General features: G+C 38.8%; 1 protein-coding gene across 1 annotated transcript; it reads right to left on the bottom strand.

The window, feature by feature from the left end:
• Positions 1-1,535: 1,535 nt before the first annotated feature.
• dldh (dihydrolipoamide dehydrogenase) lies at positions 1,536-12,618 on the bottom strand. Its single transcript, XM_034587969.1, has 14 exons — positions 12,481-12,618; positions 11,013-11,088; positions 9,715-9,794; positions 9,456-9,524; positions 8,627-8,696; positions 8,377-8,477; positions 8,139-8,282; positions 7,286-7,387; positions 6,906-7,096; positions 6,630-6,800; positions 5,888-6,077; positions 4,297-4,434; positions 2,800-2,889; positions 1,536-1,862 (listed from the first exon to the last, which is right to left on the bottom strand). The coding sequence occupies exons 1-14, from the start codon at positions 12,517-12,519 to the stop codon at positions 1,797-1,799; spliced, it is 1,527 nt and encodes a 508-aa protein (XP_034443860.1). The 5' UTR covers positions 12,520-12,618; the 3' UTR covers positions 1,536-1,796.
• Between the last annotated feature and the right edge of the window lie 1,103 nt (positions 12,619-13,721).

Below are 13,721 nucleotides of genomic sequence, written 5' to 3' on the forward strand. Positions count from 1 at the left end.
ATGAAAAAAATATATACAAATGTATGTAGTGTGTATGCACAGATTGTAACTGTTTACAATGTTATGTTTCAGTATGTTTACTTTATACAATAAGTCCAGGTAGGATAGTCTTATTTTGTACAAGTCCATTTAGTTAAGAAGAGCATTGTGATTGTTATATGAATAAAAATACTCCACTAACAGGACAGAGGAATGGTGGCAGTTTTTTCATGCTTTTTAGTTTTATTGTATAAACACCGTCAGGTGCACGCAGCATCGCTAAGGAAACAACTGATAAGTAAAAGTTTAAAAAAATGTATATGTATTAAGGTAACATTTGTAATACATATAAATTGGTTCACTTTAACTGATTATGCTCCTACTATGATGTATGGCTAGGACTGCACAACTCTGGATGTAGAGCTTAACTATTATTACTATCAGCAAAATAAAAATAAAAAACTGATAGAAATATGTAAAAAAAAAAAAAGACAAGAAAGAATACAGCTCATTAAATTTTTGGGATCCTAAACTATAATTGACAGGGATGAAATAATTAAACAGTGATATATCACTGCATTCCTCATTATAGAGTAAATCAGACTGTTACATGGGGAGCTGTGAACATTTCTTTTACATGTGGTTCAATGACACAGCTGCTGACCTGTGTGAAGAGGCCTTAAATGAAAGTCATCATTAAATGTTAAACACTTTATTTTATTTCATGGATATTGCATTTATTGGTTGTAGTGGGCAGATAAGCAAGAACAGGTTTCCCAGCAACTATGACCAGCTCCTTTACCAAAGTGAATTTATATTGACATGGAAAGCTTACGTCCGCTCAGTTACACAGATATCTGCTGTTATTCTGCTCCGCAGGGACAAAAGTTTCAGCATGTGTCTGTGTAAACCAAACTAATGAATTAAGAACAAGTTGTTCTGGAGTGCTAGACAGAACAGGGACAAGCACTGATGATGTATCATTAAATGGTATTTTCTAAATTTATTTAATTCCTTTAATCCAATAACTGAACATCAAATGACTCTATTCCCTCAAATGATGACCCTAAATCACCAAAGTGGACTTCATACTTTGAGTTATACGATTATATATCAAATATATTTGGATAATCCAGGGTTGAATCCGCAGCTGGGGCAGGGGTCAGGTGCACAACATGGTGTCAAGTTTTCACCCACACAGAGCAGCTTCAGGTATGGACTTCACCTTTAAGGACACAGTCACACGTGTGCGAATGCATCAGTGGCAACCCTTCACATCATGTTCACCTAATATCAGAGCAAGTGAGGGGGTGAATAAAACATTTGCTTCATGTGGAGTTCAACTTTGGTGAACTTTGACCTGCGATATTGGTTTTGCATTTGCATATGTGTGACTGTGCCAACTTGAATCTGTGGATCTTGAGCGGCTTCAGCTTCCTGTCCTGATGCTCTTATGTTTGTATTGTGTTTCGTACTGCAAAAAAAAGGAAAAAACATAAACATCCCACTCTTCCTTTACAAGAGAACCCACAGCCACCCCACCAACATAGTTTCTATATCTCTTTATCCCTTAAATAGCTGCATAATACTCTCTTTCAAATGATGCGTTTGTAAAACAGAAAGACTGATGTGCAGTCACTGTTTATTTACTGCCCAAGCCCTCTTTATTTTTTTACTGAGAACATTTAAATAACATAAGAACTAAATGTGGTACAGTGTTGATGAACACAGAGGATGGTGGTGGGTTGGATGAAGGTTTGGACTCAGTCTCTCCTCTGTTATGTACACTGAAGGTGCGGCGACTTCAGGCCGGCAGATTAGAAGTTGATGGCTTTGCCGAAGGAAGCGGCCAAGTTTGCTTCTCTGAAGGCCTCCGACACCGTCTGCAGGAGGATGGCCAGAGTGAGGAGGGGGTGAGGGGGAGGGGGCAGGAGAAGAGAGATTTTATTTTCTATGATATATAACTGTTATGGGTATATTTGTGATGCTTTGTTCTGTTCTTGAAAATTTAGAACAGGCTATTATGTAGTTGAAAGCAAATTAAGTGTTTATCAATGCATGTTATATTTCCTGTATAAACAGTTAATGAATCTCCATTTGACCAGTTACACTGGACAAATACTGTCACGTTAGAGTCACACTTCACCACTTGCTTACAACTTTATTATTCTGATGTTTTATAAGCTAATTATTAAATTATGATTTACTACTTATCATTAAGGTTGAACTATGCAGTGCAAATAATTATTTTATTAATCAATGAGTCAGTGAAAAGGATATCTACTGACAGCTATTTTAATACAAGCTTTTTTTCCCCAAACAAAAGGGGGAAAAATCCTCCCACATTTCAGCCTCTCATCTGTGAGGATCTGCTCCTTTTCTTTGTGTCATGAGATTAATAACTAAATATTTTTTAGTGAGTTTTGGACACACTGTTAAATATCAAGTTAAGTGAAGATATCCCCTTCAGCTTTAGGAAAGGATGTCAAACACCTTTAACCATTATCTGATATTTTACCATCCAGTTGCATTAAAAGAAATGCTGGTTTGACTGATGTTTTAACATGTGTCTGGAAAGTTATATTAAATCAAGTTGAAGTTAAAACTTTACATGACCATTGTGTTAAGTGCCTCCGATCTTACATTGAAGGATGTTACTGTTTTACAACTTGATATCTCAACACAAATATTGAGCCTGACATGACAAGAAACTGCATTTTATTCATTTCCAGCAGCCAATGTGTCTGATATTCTGGTGAACCTCTGTGTGTGTGTGTGTGTGTGTGCGTGCGTGCGTGCGTGCGTGCGCATGTAACATACGGGATGGGCGTGGCAGACTCTGGCAACGTCCTCACAGGAAGCTCCGTACTCCATGGCCAAAGCAGCTTCATTGATAATCTCGCCTGCTCCCTGCAAGAAAACACACCAATATTCAACCACTGCTTACCAAGCTACTCTTAACCCAGATGTTTAACCATCTATCAAACTATATCCAACCTCCTGTGTATTCCTACAAATCTTCATTACATTTATGTGATTATTCGTGCGAAAATCGTCAGTCAGTATTTAGATGAACATCATGGCACAGAAACAACACTCCTGAGAGTGACACCACGGATCACAAGGCTTTATTACAGAGACTGGAGCATGTTATTGGGATTAGAGGATCAGCATGAGGCTGGTTTAAGTCGTACTTAGATCATTCCAGTTTGTTTATGTTAACAAGGACAAATTTGAATGTTAGCAGGAAAGTCTGTATTCGACCTGTAATGATAGTTTGGATGGCTTCTTTCTTGGCCTCTTAATCTACTGTAAGGAACCCTGGAGTCATTTTCAACCAGGATACATCCTTTGACTCACACATAAAACAAGCCTCCTTCCAACTGGGCCATATTAGTCACTAATCCTAACAGTTGAGGCCTTGGTAAAACAGCAACTCTCATGTTCTGCCAAGCAACATGACTATTTTGGCATTGGAGTCATGTGGCTTTGAACTGAGTGATGTAGCAGCTGTTTGTGGTTCAACAAAAGGATCTTCCTCTTTAATAAAGCACCCAAAAACATAGAAATAAGGGCCAGGCTCAATATTTTTGATGTGAACCATTTAGACAGGATGCAATATGTGTGTGTATACCATTAAGACCAGGTGCAAGGTCTGTGTGCTTCTACCGCAAGAGCCGGATGAGAGTGTGCGTGTCATTCACAATGTCATCATTTTTAAAGACATGTGGCTGATGAAATACATTATGATATGTTGAAATACATAATATGTAGTTTGTTTGATCACTAGCTCTCTTAACCAGCAAAAGAGTTTATAAAGTAGCATTTCAGAGAAGGGCTGACAATTAAAGCGACAGAAGTAATATTACATATAATACAACGATGAAAATCACAATGATGACGATTCAGACCCAGACGATGTGTCTGTTGATCAAGGCTCAGTTGTTAAAAAACATGTTTAAGGTGGAAGAAGAGGGGGATCTCTGTGAGTTTGCCATGTTTATTGGTTATTTAAAAAATGTTCATGAAGTTTAGGGAAAAGGCAATTGTTGACAATGAAAGCCAAATGTATAAGCTGCCAAATGTTTTTTATTCCATGTCACTATCTGCTTCAGAGACTGAGAAACTAAGTTTTTGTGAACATTGGCACGTTTGTCCACTCTTCAGAAAACCCTCAGGTTTTAGGGGGTTCTCTTCAAACGACACTTAGTTTTAGAGTGCGTTTCTATTCAGCGCTTTAGGTCTTTAAGGGTTAACACAGGTTAACACCTCTCATACAGGATAGGTCATGTGTCTGGTGTGGGATGCAGCTCTTACAGGTCCAATGATGTGCGCTCCCATCATCCTGTCTGTCTCCTTGTGGCTGAGGATCTTCACCAGGCCATCAGTGTCACCGATGGTTTTGGCTCGGCTGTTGGCTGCGAAGGGGAACTTGCCAACTCTGTATGGAATGCCCTGAGGAGCAGAGGAGGAAGACTCGATTTCAATTTGATGCAACTTGTATAGTGACAAATCATGATATACATTATCCCAAGGCACTTTACAATTTACTTACAATATTATAGAGAAACCCCACAGTTCCCACAATGAGCAACGGAGATAGTAAAACACTGCTGGACATGCCGCTCAGACAACAACAGAAACTCGATATTGAGATGTACATTTTTGGTCTGGAATGTTTCATTATACGTACACATATAGAGGCTGGTATTTGTTAGTTTTGCACCTTCCCATTGATCATTTGTATTCTTCATTAAGGCTTTCTAGTGGACTGGTGATGTCAAATGTGAGGAAAGCCTCATGTGGCTGACATTGTGAATGACAAATGCAGATTGAGAAATGGCTCAGTTTAACCACAAACAATTTAATGCGATGAAGATGGGAGCGGCATGGTGGTGTCGGCAGTGGTGTGCTTAACATGCAATTACCACCCAACTATTTCCTGTTTCTGCCACTTTGGAATTTATATTTAAACCCTACGATCTGTCCAGGACCTGCCCCCCACTCACCCAATGTCAGCTGAGATTGGCTCCAGCTCCCCATGTGACACTCAAAGGATAAACTTCATAGATAATGGATTTAAACTGCTAAAAAAAAATCTTTGCTGCAAAGATTCATTCCACTATTTGTATCTGTCTGTGGTCGTGACGAACTTGCACAGAATGATCAGCTTAATCTGCAGCTACTTGCTCAATGGAGCTCTACAGTGATTTTCAGCTCATTTTTATTTTTCTATTTATTAATTTACTTCATTTTATCACCATTTTACTGTCTAATTGTTTAAATCGTTTCTTTTCTTGCTTCTTTTTTTTCCTCTCAAATGTCTGACTTATTATCATATTGTCAATCATATGTGAAGCACTTTGAGTTGCACTAACCCGCATGAAAGGTGCTATATAAATAAAGTTTGATTGATTGATGAATGGATTGTTTATCTGTCAGGGCCACAGCTTTACTGTTCTGGTTCAATCTCACGGCTGTTTTCTGAGAAAAGCCTCTGGAAACCCACTATCCACTGCCTGCTGGTTAACATAGAGGAGCATTTAGCAGCTAGAGAGTCAAAGACCTCCCCCAGGAAGTGGTGGAGATTGGAAACAGATGTATTTGTGGACTCAGATTTATCGGGTGGACTTTAACGCCACAGGAAATTAATGGTCATGTTGCTCTGTCACTGCTGGATGTGGAAACAACAAGTTTCATAACAAGTTCATATTGTTTCTGCTGCTCCAAAAAAAACTCAGTTACTGCAGTTTTAAATTAAACAATGACAAGACATAAAAAGTTTTGTTTGATCAAACATTATGAAAATGCCTCCAGTCATGTTAATTTATTTTGTAATTGTTTTATAATTCCTTATCTACATTAATTAGTATCACCCTCTTAATAATCATCACCCCCTTACTCTCACCTCCTCTTTGAGCTGCTCCTCTGTCTTGCCCACCCAGGACACCTCAGGATGTGTGTAGATCACAGAGGGAACACAGTTGTAGTCGATGTGCACTGCGCCGCCGGCTATGCCCTCAATACAGATGACGCCCTCGTCTTCAGCCTTGTGGGCCAACATTGGTCCGGCGATCACATCACCAATTGCATAAATACTGAGGGGAGAAAACAGTCACAGAAACGTCTTGTTTTACTTTAAAAACTTTACATCCGATATGTAGCAGCTTCTAATCAAAGCATTATAAATGTATCAGGTATCAAATAAGAATGAATGATAAAATCCTAATTTTATTTTATTGGTGGAAGAAAAGCTTTTAAAATAATTTATGTGATTAAGATTTAAATTATTTTTTGCTTATCCATCTTCAGCTTGATATTAAGACTTTGCTACATTTTTACCGTTTTTTAGATATGGGTTGGATATGATGTGAGAGAGTAGGAGAGACACATTGACACCAAATTTTAGGGATTCTTATCTTAAATGTTAAAAAACAAATGTCAGTCAAAATGAATTGTTGGATTTAGTAAACTGTAACTTTCTAAGTGGCCTGTAAGACCAGTTTCTTCTCCTGTATCAGTTGGACGATACCTTTTCAGATCATCACTAAGCTGTATAAATAATATTTGGTTTGAGACATGCCAACGGGTCGGGCCACCTCCCACAGACAACTATTTGTTTACAGGAGTCAGTCTAAGCTTGGAGATACCTGGGTACTTTGGTCTGGAAGCGGTTGTTGACAGGGATGCGCCCCCTGTTGTCCACCTCGAGGCCAACAGTATCCAGACCGAGGTTCTGCGTGAAAGGTCGTCTGCCGACACAGACCAGCAGCACGTCACACGTCAGCGTCTCATTCTTCCCCCCGGCTGCCGCCTCCACTCTGCAACATCAAATACATCAACAAGTTCTGTTACAAACTGGTGCTGCACACAAATATTAGTGTCAATATTTCAAAAGTCAATAGCTTCAGAAGTGTTTTACTGACGCCACATCGATCTTCCCATCGGGCCTTTTGGTGGCTCCCATGACTTTGGTGCCGAGCTTGAACTTGAGGCCCTGCTTCTGTAGAATACGCTGGAAGTTCTTGGAGATCTCCATGTCAATGCCCATGCCGCCAACATGTCCAAGGAACTCTACCGCTGTGACCTTCGAGCCAAGACGCTGCCACACTGAACCCTAAAGTACAGGAGGTCAAACATTTATGTTACTAAGAGGACAGATTCAAGAGCTCCAAACTAAAGAGGACATGAGATGTTGGTGCTATGAGGATCTCTTCAGCTACAATTATTTTTTATTCTAGATCACACAGTCAATATCTAACACATAAATGTGTTTCTTGGTGAATGAGACTAAGGTGAGACTGACCAGCTCCACTCCAATGACTCCAGCTCCAATCACAATCAGCTCGTCGGGCACTTTCTTCAGGGACAAAGCTCCTGTTGATGACACAACGATCTCCTCATCAATCTGAAGAAACAAACAAAAAAAACACAAGACTTAACATGTTTTAACAGCCTTCAACATCTTTTTTCCCCCATATACATTTTAAGTGAATACTCAGCAGTCAGTTAGACTTGGCATCTGCTGATGATTTAACGCATTAAGCCAGAATATGACATACGTGTATGCGTGTCTTAGAACCAGAGAGACGTGCAAATCATTCACAATGTCAATGTTTTCAAGACAAGCAAAGAATGAAATATATCGTGATATGCTGAAATACTTGCAGTAGAGGGGAAATGCATAATGGGAAATGTTTGTTTATTAGCTATCTTAGCCTGGTGAAATAAAATGTAAACGTTGGCAATTATGTCAGCTCTTCAGAAAACCCTCAGGTGGGGGGGTTGATTTCAAACAACACTTCGGTTTTAGAGTGTATTTTTTTCCATGCCTTAGGTCTTAATGGGTTATATGAACCATGAGTTGCCAGGAGTGACATATAGAGAATTATTGTTTAGCAGCAAATCTTTGACAAGCAAACATTTTTTCTAAATTAACAGAAGAGGAACTTATTTCATGATAAAATCATGGTGAAGAACCGAAGCGAGTCTCACAGCATCCATGTTACAATACGACCACATGTATTTAAACCTCCTTGCTAGTTATAATTTTGTTAGATCATTAAATGGATCAAGGTTTTGAAAATGTTTGGTTTCCATATTTTCCATCTTTCATATTTGCTTGTAAAGATTTCAGCGGGAGGGAAACTCAGCTGTACCTGGATCCCAGGGAAGGGCGTGACCTCTGAGCCAGTGGCGATGAGGATGTTCTTGGTGTTGATGACTTGCTCGCTGCCATCTTCTGCTGTGGCCGTCACCTGGTTCTTACCCGTCACCCTCCCATAACCATTTACATGGGTCACCTGAGGGGAGAAGGGGGCAACATCATACTGTAAACACTGTGGATGTGTGAATAAGATGCAAAACAAGAACTGTTAACACGGAGAGAAGTCTGACTTTGTTCTGTTTGAATAGATGTGCAATTCCACCGGTCAGAGCTTTGACCGCCCCGCTCTTCTGAGCCATCATCTTCTCCAGGTTCAATGTGAGGCCTGAAACTGATATAAACACAGACTTCCAACAATTAGTCTTTTTATCCATTAGTCGATAAACAGGAAAATCTGAGATTCTGTTTTCATCTGAACTAATCCACTGAGCTGCACTAAATATCCACAGATTACTTTTAAAGTGCAACGAAGCCTCTTACTTTCGATGCCTCTGCTTTCAAAGTCCTTGCCATGAGCCAAGTGGTACATGTGCGAGTTGTTCAGCAGAGCCTGCAGACACAAAACATCATTCTCAAGATTTTTCATTCATATGCAGTCAAGTAGTTTATGTTCAGCTTTTCAGGAAATGGCGGTGGATACCAGCAGGAAAGAATTAAATTTAGCACCCAGTGATTGTTAGGCTCACTCCATTCTGTTGTGCTAATATTACACTTGTAAGTAGCGGTGCTATTCAATGGAGTACATGCGGCACATGACCGGCAGCTATCAAATGGAATCTTGTTATTTGAAATGAGGTGTTGGCGAACACACTACAGTATTTACAACTATATTGTGTAGAACAACAATTGTACAAGTGGTTTATTGTTTACCTCCTATATTAACTTTTTCTCTGTCAGCTCATGACCTGCTTGCTAATTTTATACCATTAGGCATTTTTTTGTAAATTTCATTTTGCACATAAATTCTTGGATTACGTACAAAACCATGTTTTGTGAGGTCCCAATAACCTTTGATCCAAATTCTCATAAATTCATCCTCGACTCCAAGTGACCATTTGTGTCAAGTTTGAAGTAATTCTCACAATTTGGTCCTGAGAGATCACATTTGGATGGACAGACATAAGGACGGATACATACTGCATCCAACTAAATAACTGAGAACAGAGTGGGAAGAACAGAAGATGGCGATGTATGGGATGTTCTCATTGAAATAATCACATTATCAGAGTTTGTTCACCGCAGTCTCTTCAACTGCTCCAACTACAAACACATTTCACAATATCAATCAGAAAGAGAAGCATTTTATTACCTTTGAGGGGATGCAGCCGACATTCAGACAGGTCCCACCCAGTGTGGGATTCTTCTCCACACACACTGTCTGTTGAAGAAAACAAATGTTTTAGAGGCAGCATCTGCATTAATGTTTCTACACTACAAAGAAAACAAGCATTATTGACCATAAACTGCATTCAGTAAGTGTGTTTCTACAATATAACAATAAATATCACATTAAATGAAATTTATAGTATGCATTTCTATCAGTAAATACTCTTGGGGAGGAGTCTTACTTTGAAGCCGAGCTGTGCAGCTTTGATGGCAGCAACGTAGCCGCCTGGACCGGAGCCCACCACTGTGACATCTGCATCAACTATAGAGAGGAAACACAGCAACTTTATCATGCTTTTGAGTAAAATAGGAATTTGCCTTATTGTTGAAAGGTTCTATACATATAAACTTGCTGTACAGCCTGGCAGTTAAAGCACTGACACTACACTGACGTCCCCAGTTTGTGTCCGACTGGGCCTTTGTCTTATTCTTGAATATTCTGTCATCTCTCTACTGCTGATTATTAATAATGGAATAAAATCCCCACAAAGTATTTAAAAGATAAATAAATGATTAAAGTAGAGTGAAACAAATTCTCCTCCATTTTGTTATACACATTTTCATATTTATATTACAAATCTCGATAATGTTTTTTTTCCTGTGAGGTTTGTTTCATGTCAAATTCTGCATTTGTGAGATTTGAAAAATAGCTAAGTCCACTTCCTCATAGTCACCATTAAGGAAACCTGATCAACTCTGTTTGTGGAGTCACAAGTTTCAGTCACATAAACATCAGCAAAGAGTTTAAAGATCAACTTTCACACTGTCACTGGCACAGGTGCTGTTGTTGTGTCATTGTTATAACAAGATGGAGGATGTACTTGTGACATAAAACACTGACATACTCATAGAATAGCAATTTTACATTACCTTTTATTTCATTACTATTTTAGATGATTGATTTTAAATCCTTTTGATTTTTGGCATCAACTATTATTTGCTTTGTTTCTCCATATGACGGTGGCAGATCTGATATTAATTTGTACCCAAAAGAAAAACTTCTCAATATAACAAAAGTAATGACTCACACAAGTTTTCTTAAAACATGTCAGGGTTTTTGCAGGAGCCACTACACTTTTAAAACCTTTTTAATAATATATTTGAATGAAATTTAACCAGGTCAGACAATATCGATAATGATTACCAGGATTTGTTAGTACTTGCAAACTGCACATTATAGTAATTCTTAGTGGTACAGTTAATTTAATCAATGCAACCTGGTCCCTGACAAAAGGAAGAAAATGGATATTTTTTTGACCTAAACTCGTGTTTAATATATTTAAAGCTTTTGACGTGTGTCTATTTTGAGGAAACTAGATTCTGTGCTCTTTGAGACATTCTAAAGACAGATACCCAGGTATGTGTTCCATCGATCTGATGTAATAAGTAGGTCCAGCGTCAGTTAAAGGGCAAACAACTATCAAACATGAGGCTAAAGTTCATAAGAGAACAAGCCATTAATGAAGTAATAATTTCTTACTTGCTGCTTTGTCAGCATAGGTTCTGACAGATAGAGCTGTAGCTCCATGTAGTTTGCAGGGAAGTTGGTGGCTCCGCTGTGAATAGGAAGAAAAAAAAAACAAGTGAGAAAAACAGTGTCACAACCCAAAATTTAAACACCTTATAAGTACACTAGAGCATGTAAAAAATTGTTTTACTGTAACGTGATTTCACTTCAGAGTCAAAGTAAAACTAAATTACAACATTTGTTCTATCAAATGTTTAGAACAATATAACAGCAATGCAGTTTATTATAGAGAATGAACGCAGCCAAGGTCAAAGTAATTAAACCAGTTCAACTTCTAGGAGAAGAACAGAGCTTTGTTTGTCATCTTTTTCTACTCAGGCACAAGTATCTACTTACAATATTTTCCAGATGAACTCCCCGTCATGACATTAGCCTGATTGTTTTGTGTATTTCCTTCACCAAAATGTCTACGATCAGTTGCTCAACTACACAGAGTGTTTAAGTCACAGTGGAAGATTTTGGAAAGAAAAAAGTTCCTCGTAAACAGTTAGCATCACAATGATGAGGTTAGAAGAAGGTAAAGTGAAAAAAGGGACTCATATTATCGGACAACCAAACTTTACACGTGCCACGGACATTTTTGACTTTTACAGGACATGTACGGAGAAGCAACTAAGCATCAACATTTGGAGAAAGGATTGTATGTGTGTTAGTTGTGGGGTTAGAGTCTCCTTTTTTAAATAAGTACTAAACTATTTGCTTACAGCTGTAGTAGGTGGGAGCTGTTCGTCACTTTAGACTTGTTGCGCAGTCAGCAAGAAGAGTACGAGTGACGGTGACGGTGGATACGACTTGTCAAACTAATAGTTATAAAACAGATGATTACTTCGTACAGTTGTGAGGCTTCTGCGTCAGGAGCTAGGTAACCGCTGCTAACTAGCTTAGCGTGCTAACGTGACATGTAGGGAAATAAATCAAAACATCGGTTTGCTACATCTACTTGTCAGTAGCCTTATTGTAAAACTATGTGCGTATGCCAGCACACAAACATCACTTATCTCAATGTGTTGATCATGTGTTCGCAGTATGCACTATCTAACTTGACCTCCTTCTTTCCGTGTTTTTCATTTCAAAAGGCATGCTTATTTCTAACTAAGGACCTTTGCGCCTGTATCATTCACGCCGAACTGTAGAAGAAACATTTATAAAATTGGCCATCATAACAGTTTCATATTCAGTGACAGCTTTTTTTTCAGCATAACCCAAACTACTGTGAATTGCAGGTTCGCCTAGTGGAGTCTGGTGTTGCGTCCTCTCCGTATGACTTCACCGGACCACAGCTAGCTAGCTGGCCCACTGGCTAGGCCCGGGCGTCAGATGTGAAAACACCAGTATTCCCGTAAACTAGCAGCCAGTGACACCAGTCTGTCCAACCGGGACAACATACGCTGGTTAGTGGGTAAGCAAGGTCCACACTCACCGTGGCCAGCGAGCGGTACAACTGAGTCCAGCTCTGCATGTTGTTGGTGTTGCTGCCCCGATCTGTCACCTACAGCAGGCCGAGTGTGAAGGACTCCTCACACTGCGCAGGCGCAATACCACTGCACAAAAAACACGGTCTGTCGCCTCCGAATGACGTAGGTTACTGCGAGGGGTCCAAATCTATTATAGTCTATCTATGGTCCAAACCTAACACTTTGAAAAAAAAACATTTACTAGTAAATTAAAGAAATCACCCGTCATGTATTCACTCTGCAGTGCAGTCTCTTGTCAAGTCAGATTCATTTATATAGCAAGTTAAAAACAGCAGGAGTTGAGCCAATGTGCTCAAAGGCAAAGCAACAGGTGTAAGGATACAAAAGTAAAAACTGTGTGAGAGGAAGATCCAATAAAAGAAACAAAGTTAAGACGCATGAGATAAAAAATGTACTATACGTGAATAATACATTGTAGTATTACGACCACTTAAATGGAAAAAATCTGAGATTTTGAGGATAGATTTGTATGAGAATAAATTTGATCCAGAAGGCAGAAGGAGTGAAACCTTGGTATGCATGGGTTCTCCTACAAGCTTGTTTTCTAAAAAAACAAGATTCTTTATTCCTGTTAAATTACGACTTTATTCTTGTAATATTATGACTTTCTTCTTGTTGATACAAAAAATAAAACCAAAGGCTCTCCAAGTCTCCATCGTACACTGAGCATGAGAAGAAGGTGGAAAGCTTTAAATCTTCATCTTACCTCTACACTGAGAAAAAGATTGTTTTAATGTTTTTATTTATTGGTGACATTTACATTTTCATTTGCATTCAGTTTTTAAACAAGTCAAAACAGACAAAAAGGCAATGCATATAACAAATGATTGTGTTGAATCTCAGTGTCTGATGCAGTTGCGTGGTACCTGCAGTTTACACACTGGTTGTAAACTCCACTAGAGGGCGTCTTCAGCTGTCACTGTTTTTCTCTTCAAACGCATCACATAACAAAACCTTACATTGCATTAAATCACAATACACTGTGTAATTTGATATTATATGATAAGGAAGAGGAAGGTAAAACAGTAAAACAGAAATAAGAACAGTAACCAGGAGATAACCATGTGCACATGCACATGTATGTAATTACAATTGCATCACTAAAACCTTTCACAGTTTTTGTGCGGATCAGGGGGTGGATTCAGGATTTCTTCATCACTTTCTTAAACATTGCTGTTTTTCAACA

The sequence above is a fragment of the Hippoglossus hippoglossus genome, chromosome 6 (genome assembly GCF_009819705.1).
Source record: "Hippoglossus hippoglossus isolate fHipHip1 chromosome 6, fHipHip1.pri, whole genome shotgun sequence".
NCBI classification, from domain to species: Eukaryota; Metazoa; Chordata; class Actinopteri; order Pleuronectiformes; family Pleuronectidae; genus Hippoglossus; species Hippoglossus hippoglossus.

Bases quoted from the DNA above. Each gene is read 5' to 3' on its own strand.
- dldh (XM_034587969.1), bottom strand. From the start codon at position 12,519: ATGCAGAGCTGGACTCAGTTGTACCGCTCGCTGGCCACG. The intron at 6,078-6,629 runs GTATCTCCAAGC...TTCTCCCCTCAG, and splicing joins TTCCAGACCAAAGTACCCAG to TATTTATGCAATTGGTGATG. The intron at 1,863-2,799 runs GTATGTTACATG...ATCCTCCTGCAG, and splicing joins GAGTCTGCCACGCCCATCCC to ACGGTGTCGGAGGCCTTCAG.